Source organism: Scyliorhinus torazame, chromosome 6, assembly GCF_047496885.1.
Source record: "Scyliorhinus torazame isolate Kashiwa2021f chromosome 6, sScyTor2.1, whole genome shotgun sequence".
In the NCBI taxonomy this organism is placed as follows: Eukaryota; Metazoa; Chordata; class Chondrichthyes; order Carcharhiniformes; family Scyliorhinidae; genus Scyliorhinus; species Scyliorhinus torazame.
The window spans coordinates 41906652-41922427 of record NC_092712.1 but is presented as its reverse complement, the minus strand read 5'-3'; the positions used below and the strand labels follow the sequence as shown (position 1 = coordinate 41922427).

The 15776-nt window shown below is 44.7% G+C and overlaps 1 protein-coding gene across 1 annotated transcript in view; it reads right to left on the bottom strand.

Annotated features, from left to right (window-relative positions):
- The window catches only part of LOC140424761 (WD repeat-containing protein 48), a 163934-nt gene that overhangs the window by 108428 nt on the left and 39730 nt on the right, over positions 1-15776 (bottom strand). Inside the window, exons 2-4 of the mRNA XM_072508141.1 lie at positions 13777-13917; positions 5599-5677; positions 1369-1451 (exon numbers count right to left, since the gene is read on the bottom strand). Coding sequence (XP_072364242.1) covers positions 1369-1451; positions 5599-5677; positions 13777-13917 — 303 coding nt within the window. The remainder of the gene's footprint in view (positions 1-1368; positions 1452-5598; positions 5678-13776; positions 13918-15776) is intronic.

The following is a 15776-nucleotide window of genomic DNA, read 5'->3' as shown; positions in this document are numbered from 1 at the left end:
GAAACCGGAGCACCTGGAGGAAACCCATGCAGACATGGGGAGAAAGTGCAAACTCCACACGGACAGTTACCCGAGAACGGATATGAACCTGGTCCGTGGAGCTGTGAGGCAGCAGTGCCGAAGGGCATTGGTCACTGCCTCACTTCTGTTCTCTTCGGTCTGGTTCTCTACAAGCCCGGTTGTAGAGCATCTGGAACTAATTTAGGCAGCATATTAAATTGGGGGCAATTTCATTGCCGTCACCAATTTGTGAGAAGCATAAGTTTGTGCCGTCTGGGATGATTGCAATGTATAAGATTTGGAAGAGGGAGGGGATCGAGAGGTTCAGAGATTTGTTTTTGGCGGTTAGGTTTGCAGCACTGGAGGGGATAGTGGAAAAAATTAAACTTCTGAGGGGGAGATCGTTTAGGTATATGCAGGTGCCAAACTTTGTTTGTAAGGAGCTGTCCCTCAGCTACCGCGATCGACACTTATGGACAGGTTGCTATCTAGAGATGAACAAAGGGAAAGGACGATAATGGACATATATGGGTGGTTGTTGAAGACAGGGAAAGCACAGTTAGAGGAAGTAAAGGGGAAGCAGGAGGAGGAACTGGGCCTGGGGCTGGAGAGAGAGGTGTGGAGTGAGATTTTGTACAGGGTGAATTCCACCTCTTCTTGCGACAGGTTTAGCTTGATACTGTTTAAAGTGGTTAATAGTGCACACTTGACTAGAGTGCGCACGAGTGGGTTCTCCCCGGAATAGAAGACAGGTGTGTGTTGATTGAGGGAGCCGGTGTGCCATTCACACATGTCCTGGTCCTGCCCCAAGTTGTTTGAGTTCTGGGTCTCCGTTATTGAGACTACGTTGGAGTTAGGCTCGAGTCCTGTCCATTGGTGATGATCTTTGGGGTGTCAGACTCGCCGGCATTCCTAGAGGGGAGGAAGGCTGGTGGCCTTGGCCTCTCTAATAGCCCGGAGACGAGTCCTACTTGGGTGGAGGCCATCAGCGCCATCCAAGGCCTCAGCATGGTTGGAGGACTTGGTAGTGTTTCTGAGATTAGAAAAGATTAAGTATGTCATTAGAGGGTTGGAGAAAGGGTTCTGTTCCAGGTGAAAGATCACCTTCTTTAAAGGCTTGTTTGCAGCCAGCAGTGGGGCGGGGGATTGTTAAGGTTATCATTAGTTTGTTTAAAAATAACAAATTGTTTGCACTATATTGCAATGTTTTGGATGTAATAACGGTGAAAATTTTTTAAACTAAAAAATATTTATAAAGAAAAATATTTTGTTTGTGCATTTCTTGGGGACCATACCAACACTTTTAGACAAACAAAATATTTTCTCTCCCCGATAATGTACAGTCTTCACCCATCACAAAACAAATACCTTGTGAGTTCGTAGCGTAGACATGCAAAATCCTTTATGGGCATTCCACACTTTCACTGTTGTGTCCGATGAAGCCGATATTACTGAAAAATAAGCAATATTAAATGATGAGGTCTGAAAGTAACTTTGGTTTAGAATCATCTCTTAAATAAGCACACTATATGATATTGTTAGCACTATCAGGTTATTAGACATCTTCTAGGATCAGAGACCAAACTTATTCCACATGAATAAGGGCTTCATACTAATTAAGGAAGGGTGGGTGGATTCAGGAAACTAAATTTCCAAAGTAATAAAATAGTGAATATTTAAGGATTGTCAATCAAACCAGTTGCTTTGCCCTGAATGGCGTCAACCTTCTTCAGTAAGATATGACCAAACTGAAAGAGGCTTAACAGGGCAGAAAATGTTTGCCTGGCTGGGGAATCTAAGAGGTTACAGTCTCACAACAAGGCGACAAACATTTAGGACTGAGACTAAGAGAAATGTCTTGACGCAAACACTAACAATTGTCTAGCCCAGCGGGCTGCGATGCTCTGCTTGTTCAATAACTAAGGGATATAGTGATACAATAGCAAGATGGGGATGAGGTAGATTAGGCATGATCTTGTTGAATAGCAGAGCAAGCCCCAAGGGTCAAATAGCCCAATCTAGCTCTCTGATCCCATGAAGTCAGGAAAAAAAAAAGAGATAAATCCGAATTATGGCAACTGACAGTAACCCTGAACGTTATTAAAAGTAACCAAAAAGTTCCATGTCTGCATACAGCAAGGTATGCACACAGGCTTGGGCTGTAAATGGCAAGTAACATTCTTAGCACTCAAGTGCCAGGCAACGACTATCTCCAACAAGAGGGACATTAACTTCCTCCCCATGTCATCCAACAGCATTATAATCATTGAAATCCCCATCATCAACACGCTGAAGTTGCCACTGAACAGCAACTGAACTGGACAAGCTACATGGCTATGTGAGAAGGTCACAGGATTGGTATTTTGCAAGTGATTCATTTCCTGACTCTTTAAGGTCTCCACCAGCAGAGAATCAGGAGACCATTCGGCCCATTGAGTCTATGCTGGTCCTCTGTAGAGCAATCCAGTCAGTTCCATTTCCCCACTCTATTCCTGTAGCCCTTCAAGTTTATTTCCCTCAAAGCGTCTATTCAATTTCCTTCTGAAATCATTAGTTACCTCCTCAGGCAGTGATTTCCAAGTCGTTATCATTTCCGTAAAAAGACATCAGTAAAATACAATTCTGGATCACGGAGGTGGGAAAGGAAAACTTCTGGAGCCCACAAAACAATAGGAGTTCGAGGAGAGCCAGGCGGCACGGGTGGCACAGTGGTTAGCACTGCTGCCTCACTGCGCCAAGGACCCTGGTTCGATCCTGGCCCCGGGTCACGGTCCGTGTGGAGTTTGCACATTCTCCTCGTGTCTGCGTGGGTCTCATACCCACAAGCCAAAGATGTGCAGGATAGGAAATATCTTAATTGGAAAACAATAATTGGGAATGGGGAGAATATGCAGACTCCGCACAGACAGCGACCCAAACCGGGAATCGGGAATCGAACCCGGGACTCTGGTGTGGTGAAGCAACAGACCACTGTGCTACCGTGCTGCACTTAATAACCCAGACTGCGGTGCTCAGGGCATGATTTTAACATTTGCAGATGATACAAAGATTAGAAACATTGTCAACTGTGATTGTCTTGAACTTCAAAAGGACCGAGACCTGAATATTGGTAGATTGGGTAGACAAACGGCTGATGATGGTCAATGCAGAGAAGTATGAGATAATTCATTTTGGCAGGAAGAATATGGAGAGACAGTACACAGTAAAGGGAGAAACTCTAAAGGAGGTGGCAGGAACAGAAGACCCTTAGTATATATGTACATAAGTCACTGAAGATGGCCGGGCAAGTTGAAAGAGCCACTAATAAAGCATTTAGTATCTTAGGTGTTATTCATAGGGACATGAAGTACATGAGTAAAGAAGTAATGTTAGTATAATAATAATCTTTATTGTCACAAGTAGGCTTACATTAACACTGCAACAAAGTTACTGTGAAAAGCCCCTTGAAAGCCCCTTTAAGGCACCACTTTGGCCTCATTTGAGTATTGCATCCGATTTAGATGAGGGAACTAAATGTAATCTCCAAATCTGCAGATGACACAAAGTTACATGGGAGGGTGAGCCGTGAGGATGCAGAGATGCTCCAGTGTGATTTGGACAAGTTGCGTGAGTGGGCAAGTGCATGACGGATGCAGTATAATTTGGATATATTTGGATAATGAGGTTATCCACTTTGGTAGCAAAAACAGGAAGCGAGTTTATTATCCAAATGGCTATAAATTGAGAGAAGGGAATATATAATGAGACTCGAGTGTCCTTGTACACGAACTGCTAAAAGTAAGCATGCAGATGGTGAAGGCGACAAATGGTACATTGGCTTTTATAGTGAGAAGATTAGAGTATAGGAGCAGGGTGTCTAGCACTTATCCAGTGAGACCATACCAAGAATATTGTGTGCAGTTTTTGTCTCCTTATCTGAGGAAGGATGTTCTTGCTATGGAGGGAGTGCAGAGAAGGATTACCAGACTGATTCCTGGGACGACAGGAATGACATCTGAGGAGAGATTGAGTTGGTTAGGATTATGTTCACTGAGTTTAGAAGACTGAAGGGGGGGGATCTCATAGAAACCTATAGAATTCTAACAGGACTAGACAGGGTAGATGCAGCAAGGATGTTCCTGATGGTGGGGATGTCCAGACACAGGGATCACAGTCTAAGAATGCGGGGTAAACCATTTAGGACTGAGATGTGGAGAAATTTCTTCACCCAGAGAGTTGTGAGCCGAAGGAATTTGCTAGCACAGAAAGTAGTTGAAGCCAAAACACTTATGTTTTCAAGAAGGAGTTAGATATAGCACTTGGGGCTAAAGGGATCAAAAGAAATCAAGTGCCAAACTTGAGAAAGGATGTGAAGAATTTAAAGAGAGTACAAAGGAAGTTCATAAGAATGATTCCAGGAAAAAGACAGCTTTGAGGACAGATTGGAGAGGTTGCCATGTTTTCCTCAGAGAAAAGGAGGCTGGGAGGAGACTTTATAGTGATATTAAAGATCTTGAGGAAAGGGTAAATAGTGAGAAACTGTTCCCTCTCAAGACAGCATCAAGAACTAGAGGACACAAATTCAAAATAATTGACAAAAGGAGTAAATGTGATGAAGGGAAATTTTTTTTTTTTTTTTTTTTAAACCCAGAGGGTGGTTGAAATTCCTGAGGGGGTGGTGGAGGCAGGTTCAATTGTGATATTCAAAAGGGAAGTGGATTGCTTTCTGAAAATAATTAATGTGCAAGATTATGGGGCTACGGCAGGAGAGTGGGACTAGGTAGAATGTTCTTTCAGAGAGCCAGTGCAGACTCCATGGCCACATGGCCTCCTTCTGCACTGTCAAGATTCCACGACTCTGCATCAGTGCAGGAAAAATGAAAGAGCAACAATATTGCCACAAGGTCAACACACCAATGGGCTGGTTAAACAGCATTTGGATCCACCACCGCCAACACAGAGTACTGCACGTGGACAATACCAGTCTTGGGTAGGCTAAATTAAACAATAATCACATGGCATAGAGCAGTGATGGGCAACCTCGGCGAGTGAGTGGCCATCCTTCATCTGTGAGTTGCAAGATTAAAATCAGTGTTGTTCACGAACCATGACTCCATGAGTAAGATTAAATACATTTAATACATGCTGAATATTTCATAGAAGTGTTGCAGAAAATGCTTGATCATTTATATATTAATGGAACTGTCATCAACTTCAAATGGTAAAAACAAAAGAAATATTGACACTTTGGACGCAGAGGGAGCGCACGGCTCAATGTTGTGAGCAATCAGCATGGACCTCACTTCACTTGCTTTACTTCAGTCATACCAATAGGGAAAAAAACTACGCAGATGAAAATCAGTGGAATGTGGCAACCCTGTGCATGGGCAACGGTCAACAAAATGTCGCGTGGGCCGCACTCAAAACCCAGATGGGCCGCTTGTGGCCCCCAGGCCGCAGATTACCCACCACTGCTATAAAGCATCAGTAACGGGCTGCTCAGCAGCTTGAGCACAAAGGGCACAATGGGAACCAAACTGGGTGGGAAGATGATTTTACTGTTAAACATACTCAAGTGTATAAAAGCCAGATTCAATGAAGTGAAGCTGAACTACTCACAGGTCTTTCCATTACAGCATAACACCACATCATTCACCCAGTCAGTGTGGTGCTCCATGGAGGCAATATAAGGATCTTGCTGAAAAAGAAAAAGAGGAATCATTAGGCAGACAGAAAAGTGGCAGCACAACTTCAAAGTTGGATTGCAATCTGTCCCAGAGTGACGACCCTCGGAAGGAGCAGTCCTAGACTGCCCGAGTTTAACACCACATGGAGTGCAACTCTCGTGTTGAGAAGTGAAATGCAGACGATGAGTATAAAGATTTACAGACGTATTTAGAAATTGAAGATCATTACATAAGGAGGCAGAAAGTTGTGATGAATGGATGCTTTTCTGGCCGAATGGAAGAATGCAGCGGGGCCCACCAGGGGTCAGTATTGGGATCATTGGTTTTCTTGATTTATATGTAAATAACCTGGACTCAGATACAGCGTACAACTTTGAAGTTCATAGTTGAAGCAAAACTCAGGGTAGCATAGGAAAGTGAGCTGTGTTGTAACAGGCTTCCCCAGGATTTGAAAAACGGCCATTTAGGAGAAGCTAGACCGGACAAGTGGAGCTGAGGCCAAAGCAATTTAATATGGAAAAAAAAAGACAAAAACATGGGAAAAAGGAGAAGACTATACCACTTGAATCTGCTTCACTATATAATAAAAGGTGACTGAACTTCAACTCAGCTCCACTTTTGCTCCAAAGATACATTAAATATTTTTAACAACTGACCACCTACAGCCTTTTGCGGCACAGAATTCCAAAGATTCTGGGGTGGCACAGTGGTTAGCACTGCTGCATCACAGCCCCAGGGACCCGGGTTCAATTCTAGTCTCGGGTGACTGTGTGGAGTTCGCACTTTCTCCCAGTGCCTGCGTGAATCTCCCAGTGCCTGCGTGAGTTTCCTCCGGGTGCTCCGGTTTCCCCCACAGTCCAAAGATGTGCAGGTTAGTTGGATTGGCCAATTGCCCCTTAGTGTGCAAAAAGTTGACATGGTTACAGAGATATGGTGGAGGTGTGGCCTTAAGTAGGGTGCTCGTTCCAAGGGCCGGTGCAGACTTGATGGGCCAAATGGTCTCTTTCTGTACTGTGGGGATTCTATGATTCTCAACTTACCAAGTGAAGAAAATTCTCCTGATCTTAGCCCTAAATGGTCAACACCTTATCTTAAGACAACGCCTCTTAGATCTAGACTTGCCAGTCAAGGGAAAGTGTCTCTCATCAGCTAACCCATCAGGTCCTCTCAGAATATGACATTTCAATTAGATCACCTTTTTTTAAACGTTAGAGAATATAGGCCCATTCTACTTTATGTCTTCTCATACAAGTCCCTCATTCCAGAAATCAATCTGCTATACCTTCCTCCAAGGCTAGTTTAGCCTTTTCCTTACGTACAGGGACCAAAACCATACAGTGATGCATTTTGTGAGAAAAATGCAGGGAGGCAGCATAATGTAAATGGAACTATTTTGAGAGGAATGCAAAGTAAAGGGTCCCACGGGTGTACATTCATAAACCTTTGAAGGTGGCACAGCAACTTCCTAACTGGTTAAGAAAAACCCATGGGATACTTGCTTTTTTCTAAATAGGGACACTGAACACAAAATGGGTCAGTCACGCTAAACCTTTTCCAAATTCCTGGTTAGACCCTAGCTAGACCTCCCTCTCGCTCCCTCCCCTGCACACAGAGTGGTGTAAAGATCTGGGGCGGGATTGTCCCTTTTGGGGACTAAGTCCCCATGCCCGCCGGAAAATGAGCGAGAATCACTCCGGACATTTTCCTCGAAGGTCCGGGGTGATTCCCCATTTTCCAGGGGGCTAGCAGGGCCCCAGCATGCGTCCCGCAGCTCCAGCTGCTGGCAGGGCCCTGCTGTCCAGACCGCGCGGCTGCAAGCAGGTTCGCGTATGCGCGCGGCAGCCCACCTCGGCGCGGGTGCCGCCGACATGGCGGACCCACACAGCAGGTCTGTACGTAGTTAGGTAGGGCCCCCCCAGATCACGATGGCCCGCCGATCGGTGGCCCACGATCGCGGGCCTGACTACCGCTGAGGCCGCCCCCGGAGTCAGATTCCTCCTGCCTTCCACCAGGACTGCCACCACGGCCGCGGGTCCGAGCTCCCGCCGGGTGGTACCAGATGTGAACCACGCCAGCGGGAACTCGGCTGGTCGACCGCAGAGAATCGCCGCGGGGGCCTGTTCCAACGGCCCCCAATTGACGTTGTGTCGACCGCACGTGCACGAGACAGGTGGGTCTCCGGATTTCCGGCGTGAACGGCTATTCTCCGACCCCGCACTAGGTGCAATTCTAGCGCGGAGAGTCGGAGAATCCCGCCCCTGGAATTTTCTACATGTAATGAGAGTGAAAGCAGAGGCTCTCAGACTTCCAAAAGTCAGCTGGACATGCACTAATTTGCAGGGTAATGGGGAAAAGTTTGGAGTGTGGTCTAAATTGCACAGCTTCTCCCTCGCCATATTTGGTTTTTTAAAACAAGAGCCTGCAAAGGCACAGCAGGTTGAATGACCGCTTTCTGTGCTGTAAGATTCAATGCTCTAATTCTTCAGTATTTTTACTGCCCGTCTGATACAGTGCAAGTATTAATATACAGATCATATAATTTCATAGAATTTACAGTGCAGAAGGAGGCCATTCGGCCCATCGAGTCTGCACCGGCTCTTGGAAAGAGCACCCTACCCAAGGTCCACACCTCCACCCTATCCCCACAACCCAACAACCCCACCCAACACTAAGGGCAATTTTGGACATTAAGGGCAATTTATCATGGCCAATCCACCTAACCTGCACATCTTTGGATTGTGGGAGGAAACCGGAGCACCTGGAGGAAACCTACACACACACAGGGAGGATGTGCAGACTCCGCACAGACAGTGACCCAAGCCGGAATCAAACCTGGGTCCCTGGAGCTGTGAAGCAATTGTGCTAACCACAATGCTACCGTGCTGCCCCTGAGGGTTAATTCGCATTAATAGGAGGGTTAATTCCTCTTCCTCGTGTGCCAGGCTTAGCCTGATACAATTTAAGGTGATTCATAGAGCGCATATGGCGGGGGCGAGGCTGAGTAGGTTCTTTGAGGTGGAGGACAGCTGTGGGAGGTGCTCAGGAAGTCCGGCGAACCATGTCCATATGTTTTGGTCATGCCCGGCACTGGAGGGGAGTGGCGGGAACAATATCTAAGGTGGTGAAAGTCCGGGTCAGGCCAAGCTGGGGGCTAGCACTATTTGGAGTAGTGGACGAGCCGGGAGTGCAGGAGGCGAAAGAGGCCGGTATTCTGGCCTTTGATTCCATAGTAGCCCGGCGAAGGATCTTGCTAATAAGGAAGGAGGCGAAGCCCCCCAGCGTGGAGGCCTGGATAAATTATATGGCTGGGTTTATCAAGTTGGAAAGGACAAAGTTTGCCTTGAGAGGGTCTGCGCAGGGATTCTACAGGCGGTGGCAACCGTTCCTAGATCATCTCGCTAGATGAAGGTCGGACAGCAGCAACAGCAACCCAGCCGGTGTGGGGGGGGGGGGGGGTCTCTGGGGGGCATTTGAGCAAGAAAACACATGAATGATCCGGAAACTGACATGTACGGGAAGAATCCAATGTACAAAGTTCTGTATCGTATTGACTTGCCATGTTCATGTCTTGCCACGCAAGTTCTCTTTCTTTTCTTTGTCACGGGTGGGGGGGGGGGGGGGGGTTGTTTGTAAGGTGGAAAATATTGTTGAAAATTTCATAATAAAAACATTTTAAAAAATATATATTTATAGATCATATGGAGGTTTGAAAGGAATACACAAGTTCTTGTGGAGGAAGTGGGTTGGTGATTGATGTAGTCATGAATAGATTATGGCATGAGTGGGTTTAATCGATCGAATGACCCATTATCATTCCAGACATCTTGGTAACTTCACAATGGCATTTTTTGCATTTATAAATTTCTATAAATCTCAGTACTTATTCTTCAAGATCACTTGACATTTCCAACTCTGTTACCAATAACAGGGCTCAGTAGCCTGGAACAAACATTGCTGAGGGTGTGGAGGAGGAAGAAAAACATTATTTCTTCTTAGAAAGATCAATTATGCTCTTTCCAATCTAAGTGAAGATCATGAATAGCACAGACCATATGCAATAAACAGAAATCCAATCTCTGCGCTATTATTCACATGTAATGTTTAAAGAAGTGACAGTTTCCCTGTTATTTGCACAGTCTGATGAAACTCATGTGGGGAAGTTCATGAATAAACTTCAATATTGATAAGTGTGAGACAGTACATTTTGGTGGGAAGAACAAGGAGCCCACATAAGTGTCTAAATGGGGTGCAGGAATAGGGGAACTGATGCAAGTTAATAAAACCATTAAAACACACAAAAAGCACTGGGATCCATTTCTAGATGGACAGAATTGAAAGCAGAAAAGTGATATTAAACTTAATAGACCCTATTAACATTGCACTTTCCAGGAACTGTGTAACATTTTGGTCTCCATATTACCAAAGTGAATGGAGGCAAAAGGTACAAAATAATTTGACTGGAAGGATAGCAGAACTGAGAGGTTATAACTATTAGGAAATTTGAATAAAGTGGGGACCTTTTCTCTCTTTAAACAAAGATAGAGAAGTGAGTAATAGGGGTCTTTAAGATTATGAAAGAGTTTGATCAGATAGACAGAAAATCTTTTCCATTTTCAGGTGAATCACAACTATGGGCCATAAGTACAAGACTTTGTTTTTAAAATTCCCCAATTAAGGGGCAATTTAACATGGCCAATCCACCTACCCTGCACACCTTTGGGTTGTGGGGGTAGACCCACACAGGTACGGGGAGAATTTGGAAAATCCACGGACAGTGACCCGGGGCCGGGATTGAACCCGGGTCCTCGGCGCTGTGAGGCAGCAGTGCTAACCACTGCACCACCGTGCCGCCCTGGCCATAAATATAAGATGGATCACTAATAAATCGAAGAGGGAATTCTGGAGAAGTGTCTTTACCCAGACAGTGGTTATAAATAGAACTCACTGCAAGGATTATTTGAGGGTAACAGTAGATGCAATAAAGGGAAAGCTGGATAAGCATGAGGGAAAAAGGAATCGAAGGATATAGACTTAGATGAAGGAAGTTTGTGTGAAGCACAAAACCGATGGTGTTATGCCAAGCAATATCGACTACTATGGCTAAGCCACACAGTTAGACTGGATGACTGTCACCTATCAAAAGATGCTCTGTATAGAGCTTGAATGTCCCAGTAGACCTGTTGGGGCATCAAAACTAAGATACAAGGATTCACGCAAGTGAGACATCATTTAAGGTCATATTGACAGTAAACACTAGGGACAGTGTACACATGACCAAAACACTTGACACCAAAGCTCACAGTGGAGCTTGGAAATCGGAAGAACTAAGCCTTCAGATTAGGACCGTTGCTGTTCGTAGTATATATAAATGATTTGGAGGAAAATGTAACTGGTCTGATTAGTAAGTTTGCGGACAACACAAAGGTTGGTGGAATTGCGGATAGCGATGAGGATGTCAGCGGATACAGCAGGATTTAGATTGTTTGGAGACTTGGGCGGAGAGATTGCAGATGGAGTTTAATCCGGACAAATGAGAGGTAATGCATTTTGGAAGCTTTAATACAGGTAGGGAATATACAGTGAATGGTAGAACCCTCAAGAGTATTGACAGTCAGAGAGATCTAGGTGTACAGGTCCACAGGTCACTGAAAGGGGTAACACAGGAAAGGGTAGTCAAGGAGGCATACGGCATGCCTGCCTTCATTGGCCGGGGCATTGAGTATAAGAATCGGCAAGTCATGTTGCAGCTGTATAGAACCTTAGTTAGGCCACACTTGGAGTACAGTGTTCAATTCTGGTCGCCACACTACCAGAGGGATGTGGAGGCTTTAGAGAGGGTGCAGAAGAGATTTACCAGCATGTTGCCTGGCATGGAGGGCATTAGCTATGAGGAGAGGTTGAATAAACTTGGTTTGTTCTCACTGGAACGAAGGAGGTTGAGGGGCGATCTGATACTACAAAAGTCTGAGGGGCATAGACAGAGTGGATAGTCAGAGACTTTTTCCCAGGGTAGAGGGGTCAATTACTAGGCGGCAGAGGTTTAAGGTGCAAGGGGCAAGTTTTAGAGGAGATGTACGAGGCAAGCTTTTTTGTTTGTTTTTTCTACACAGAGGGTAGTGGGTGCCTGGAACTCGCTGCCGGAGGAGGTGGTGGAAGCAGGGACAATAGTGCCGTTTAAAGGGGCATCTTGACAAATACATGAATAGGATAGGAATAGAGGGATACGTATCCTGGAAGTGTAGAAGATTTTAGTTTAGATGGGCAGCATGGTCAGCGCAGGCTTGGAGGGCCGCAGAGCATGTTCCTGTGCTCTACTTTTCTTTGTTATTACCACAGTAAAGTGTCATTATAGGAAGGAGCATGCAGCAGTAGTCCCTGGATCAACAAATGACAATCTATGGTTCCCCAACTGCAACCAAAGTCTTGCTGAAGTAGGACTATCTTTGAAAACTCAACAAATGAACAGTGGGTATCGCCAAAGCCAAAGAAGAAACAATGGTCTGGACCTATTGGGCTAAATGGGATATGTTCCTTTGCTGTAAACATTTTGCAAGAGTATCGACCCACAGGCTTCAAAACTAAAGAACAAGGGTTTGTAGTTGCAATCCCCCACCCAACACAATCACAACTGTTACTCTCAAATAGCACCAACTAAGAGACAATATCTGTGCATAATCTTTTATTTATATCCATTTAGAGTACCCAATTATCTATTTTTCCAATTAAGGGGCAATTTAGCATGGCTAATCCACCTACCCTGCACATATTTTTGGGTTGTGGGGGGTGAGACCCCTGTAAACAGGGGAAGAACATGCAAACTCCACACGGACAGTGACCCAGGGCCAGGATCGAAGCTGGGTCCTCAGCACCGTGAAGCAGCAGTGCTACCAATGTGCCACCATGCCGTCCTAGTATCTGTGCATAATCAACATTAATGTAGGTACAACTGGAATACTTCAGCATTCAAATCACTTCAGCTATTTTCATACGAAGTACCATGATATCATTAGAATTCACTGCCCAGAATAAACATATTTATTCAAAAATATGAATTCACTGCTCAGAAAAGTCTTTGGATCTGCTCCTGCTTTACTGATTTAACTTTTCATGAAGTAGGGCAGAAAATAGTGCACAGACCTCATATTTGCTGAAATAATCCCAAGGAATTAACTGATCCCTATGACAATGTAGGCAAATACGCAGACTTCACTTCTCTTCAGCTGAGAGTTGTGAGTCAGAATGGGCATGTGGGGGCAGAGGGTACAGGCACAGGGTGCTAGAAGAAAGAGTAATGAATTGTTGAATTGCTTTAGGAAGAACAAAAAACTGGAAATAATAAGTCAGTCAGGTTTGTACAACTTGACAGCCATTCTGACAAAAAGTCATTGGCCTGTCTTTCCAGTATTTTCTCTTTTTATTTCTGATTTCCAACATCTGTAGTTGGTAGTTTGCTTTGGAATATGACTGCCTTTATGTTCAATGGCTTCTCTTTTGCGTTAACCCTTAAAACACCCAATTGTCGAATTTGACCTATAGGTTGCTTATCCAGAACAAAAAACACCACATTTCTGTCTCCATCACCAAGACCCTGAAATTACTTTAGTGCTTCATTAACCTTCAATAATCAGAACTTTTGGTAGCTTCGGAAAAATACAATAGCTCCTGATGTTGAATGGAAGTACAATGAATTTTCCACAATCCTCTGAGGTCATAGATGAAGTTAATATAGATCCCAAAAGATTGAAGGATTATAATTTCAGCGCTATTTCAAGAAAATATCTTCAGGTTGTTGGGAGCTCCATTTGTGTGCAATTTACATTACTTAATGAATCTCTAACATTTCCCTCCCGCCAATTCGTAAATAAATATTGACATTGCAGATTTTAGTACTCCGCGTGAGGAGCCAGAGATATTGGGCGTGATTCTCTAGTCTCCCTGTTTCTCAGCAGCAGGAGCTGGCCTGCCGTTAGCCAGCGGTGGGATCTTCTGATCCCGCCGCCGTCAATGGGATTTCCCATTGAATCTACCCCATGCTGCTGGGAAACCCATTGCAGGAATGCGCTAATCGGCAGAACCGGAAGATCTCACCCATGCGGTTCAAATTTCTCACCTTGTGCTGGTTGACGCTCCATATCCTGATAATTGAATCTCGACCAGCTGTGAACAGTCTGTTTAACGTGGGATCAAGCTGAAGTGCATTAACGCCATTCCGATTGTATTTCTCGACTTCATCTCGAATAACGTATGACACCTAAAGTGAGAAAAAAAAAAATCAGCCATTAACAACATTACCACAAGTCATGTCACTGTTTTGTTATGCTCTTGTCGTAGCATAAGCTGCTTCCTTGATGTGCACTCTGACAAAGGAAGGTTCAGACTTGGAAATAGCTTTAACACTTTTATTAAACTATTAACAATTCTCCTACTTGGATTCGATGCTACTGTTAATCCTTCTATAGCTACTCAGACTGACTAACCAGTCTGCTACAATCCACGTGGTGGGAGTGATGTTCAATCAACCCTGTGTCTGTACTCACTGAGAGTCTCCACTTGAAAGAGCCCAAGCAGGTGTGATGTGTCCTTTTATATGGGTTGGTGTAATGCCCCCCTGTGGTAGTGTCACCACTGTGTGTATCTTGAATGCCCATTGAATGTCCTATTATCATAGAATTTACAGTGCGGAAGGAGGCCATTCGGCCCATCAAGTCTGCACCGGCTCTTGGAAAGAGCACCCTACCCAAGGTCAACACCTCCACCCTATCCCCATAACCCAGTAACCCCACCCAACACTAAGGGCAATTTTGAACACTAAGGGCAATTTATCATGGCCAATCCACCTAACCTGCACATCTTTGGACTGTGTGAGGAAACCGGAGCACCCAGAGGAAACCCACGCACACACAGGGAGGATGTGCAGACTCCGCACAGACAGTGACCCAAGCCGGAATCGAACCTGGGACCCTGGAGCTGTGAAGCAAATTGTGCTATCCACAATGCTACCGTGCTGCCCATTCAAATTGCACCATCATCCCTGGTGAGATTCGAACCCATATGCCCAGAGCATTACCCTGGGTCTCTGAATTACAAGTCCAGTGACAATATCACTACGCCACTGCCTCCCCCTTTTATCTTACTGACCTATTGGTTGACTGTCTGTGTGTCATGTCTCTGGTGTTCCCTCTAGTGTCTAGCTAGGTTTAGTGTATGTACATTAACCCTTTGTGTACTTAGTGATGTATACCACCACAGTCACAACAAATAAAAATAAAAATACAAGAAATCCGTCAGACAGGCTGAATTGTGTAGTGACTACTTAAGAGGAACAAATACAATAGATTGTGGTTAAATTAAGCTGCAATCACCAGGTTTTTAAATTTCTCCACATTACAGCTACTTGTAAGAATGCCCTCCCATTTTGATCATTTGTTGAGTGACATTAAATTTCCAGCAAAGTCAGTCTAGTCCCTTTATGTCAGTTGTTGCCAAACCAGACCAGACCACAAAATAGGAAGTTCACACAGTTCAAAGACAATTTGTCCATACCTACTACACTTCACGTACAAGAACTCGCCAGAACCTCTTCAGATTTGAAGAGCTGAAATTTAAGTAACTAAATAAGATAAGTTAGGGAACAAAGCTGGGAGGATAAAGGAAGAAAAAGTGAATCTGAGAGCAGAAACAGGAAGGCAAAACAGCTGATTGAGTGAGTACAGTTATATATTCTATAATATCAAGGAGCAAAGAAGGGCCTGAGTTAGTATTAATTAATACTAGTTTATACCATTTGAAATTGAACACTAGTTACTACTATTTGATAGTAAAAGGATAAATTCAACTTAAAGGAGTATGGCATGGCAACAGAGTCTAAGCCGTGGTCTGCTCCTCATGCTCCATATGGGAGACCAGAAACGTTTCCAGTTCTCAAGACCAGCATGTGTGCAGGAAGTGTCTCCAGCTGCAGTTCCTGGAAGCCAGAGTTTCAGAGCTGGAGCAGTGTCTGAATACACCGTGGAGCACCCACGAAGCAGAGAGTATCATGGATAGCACGTCTAGAGAGGTGGTCACACTGCAGGCTAGAGTCCACAGACAGGAAGGGAATGGGTGACCACC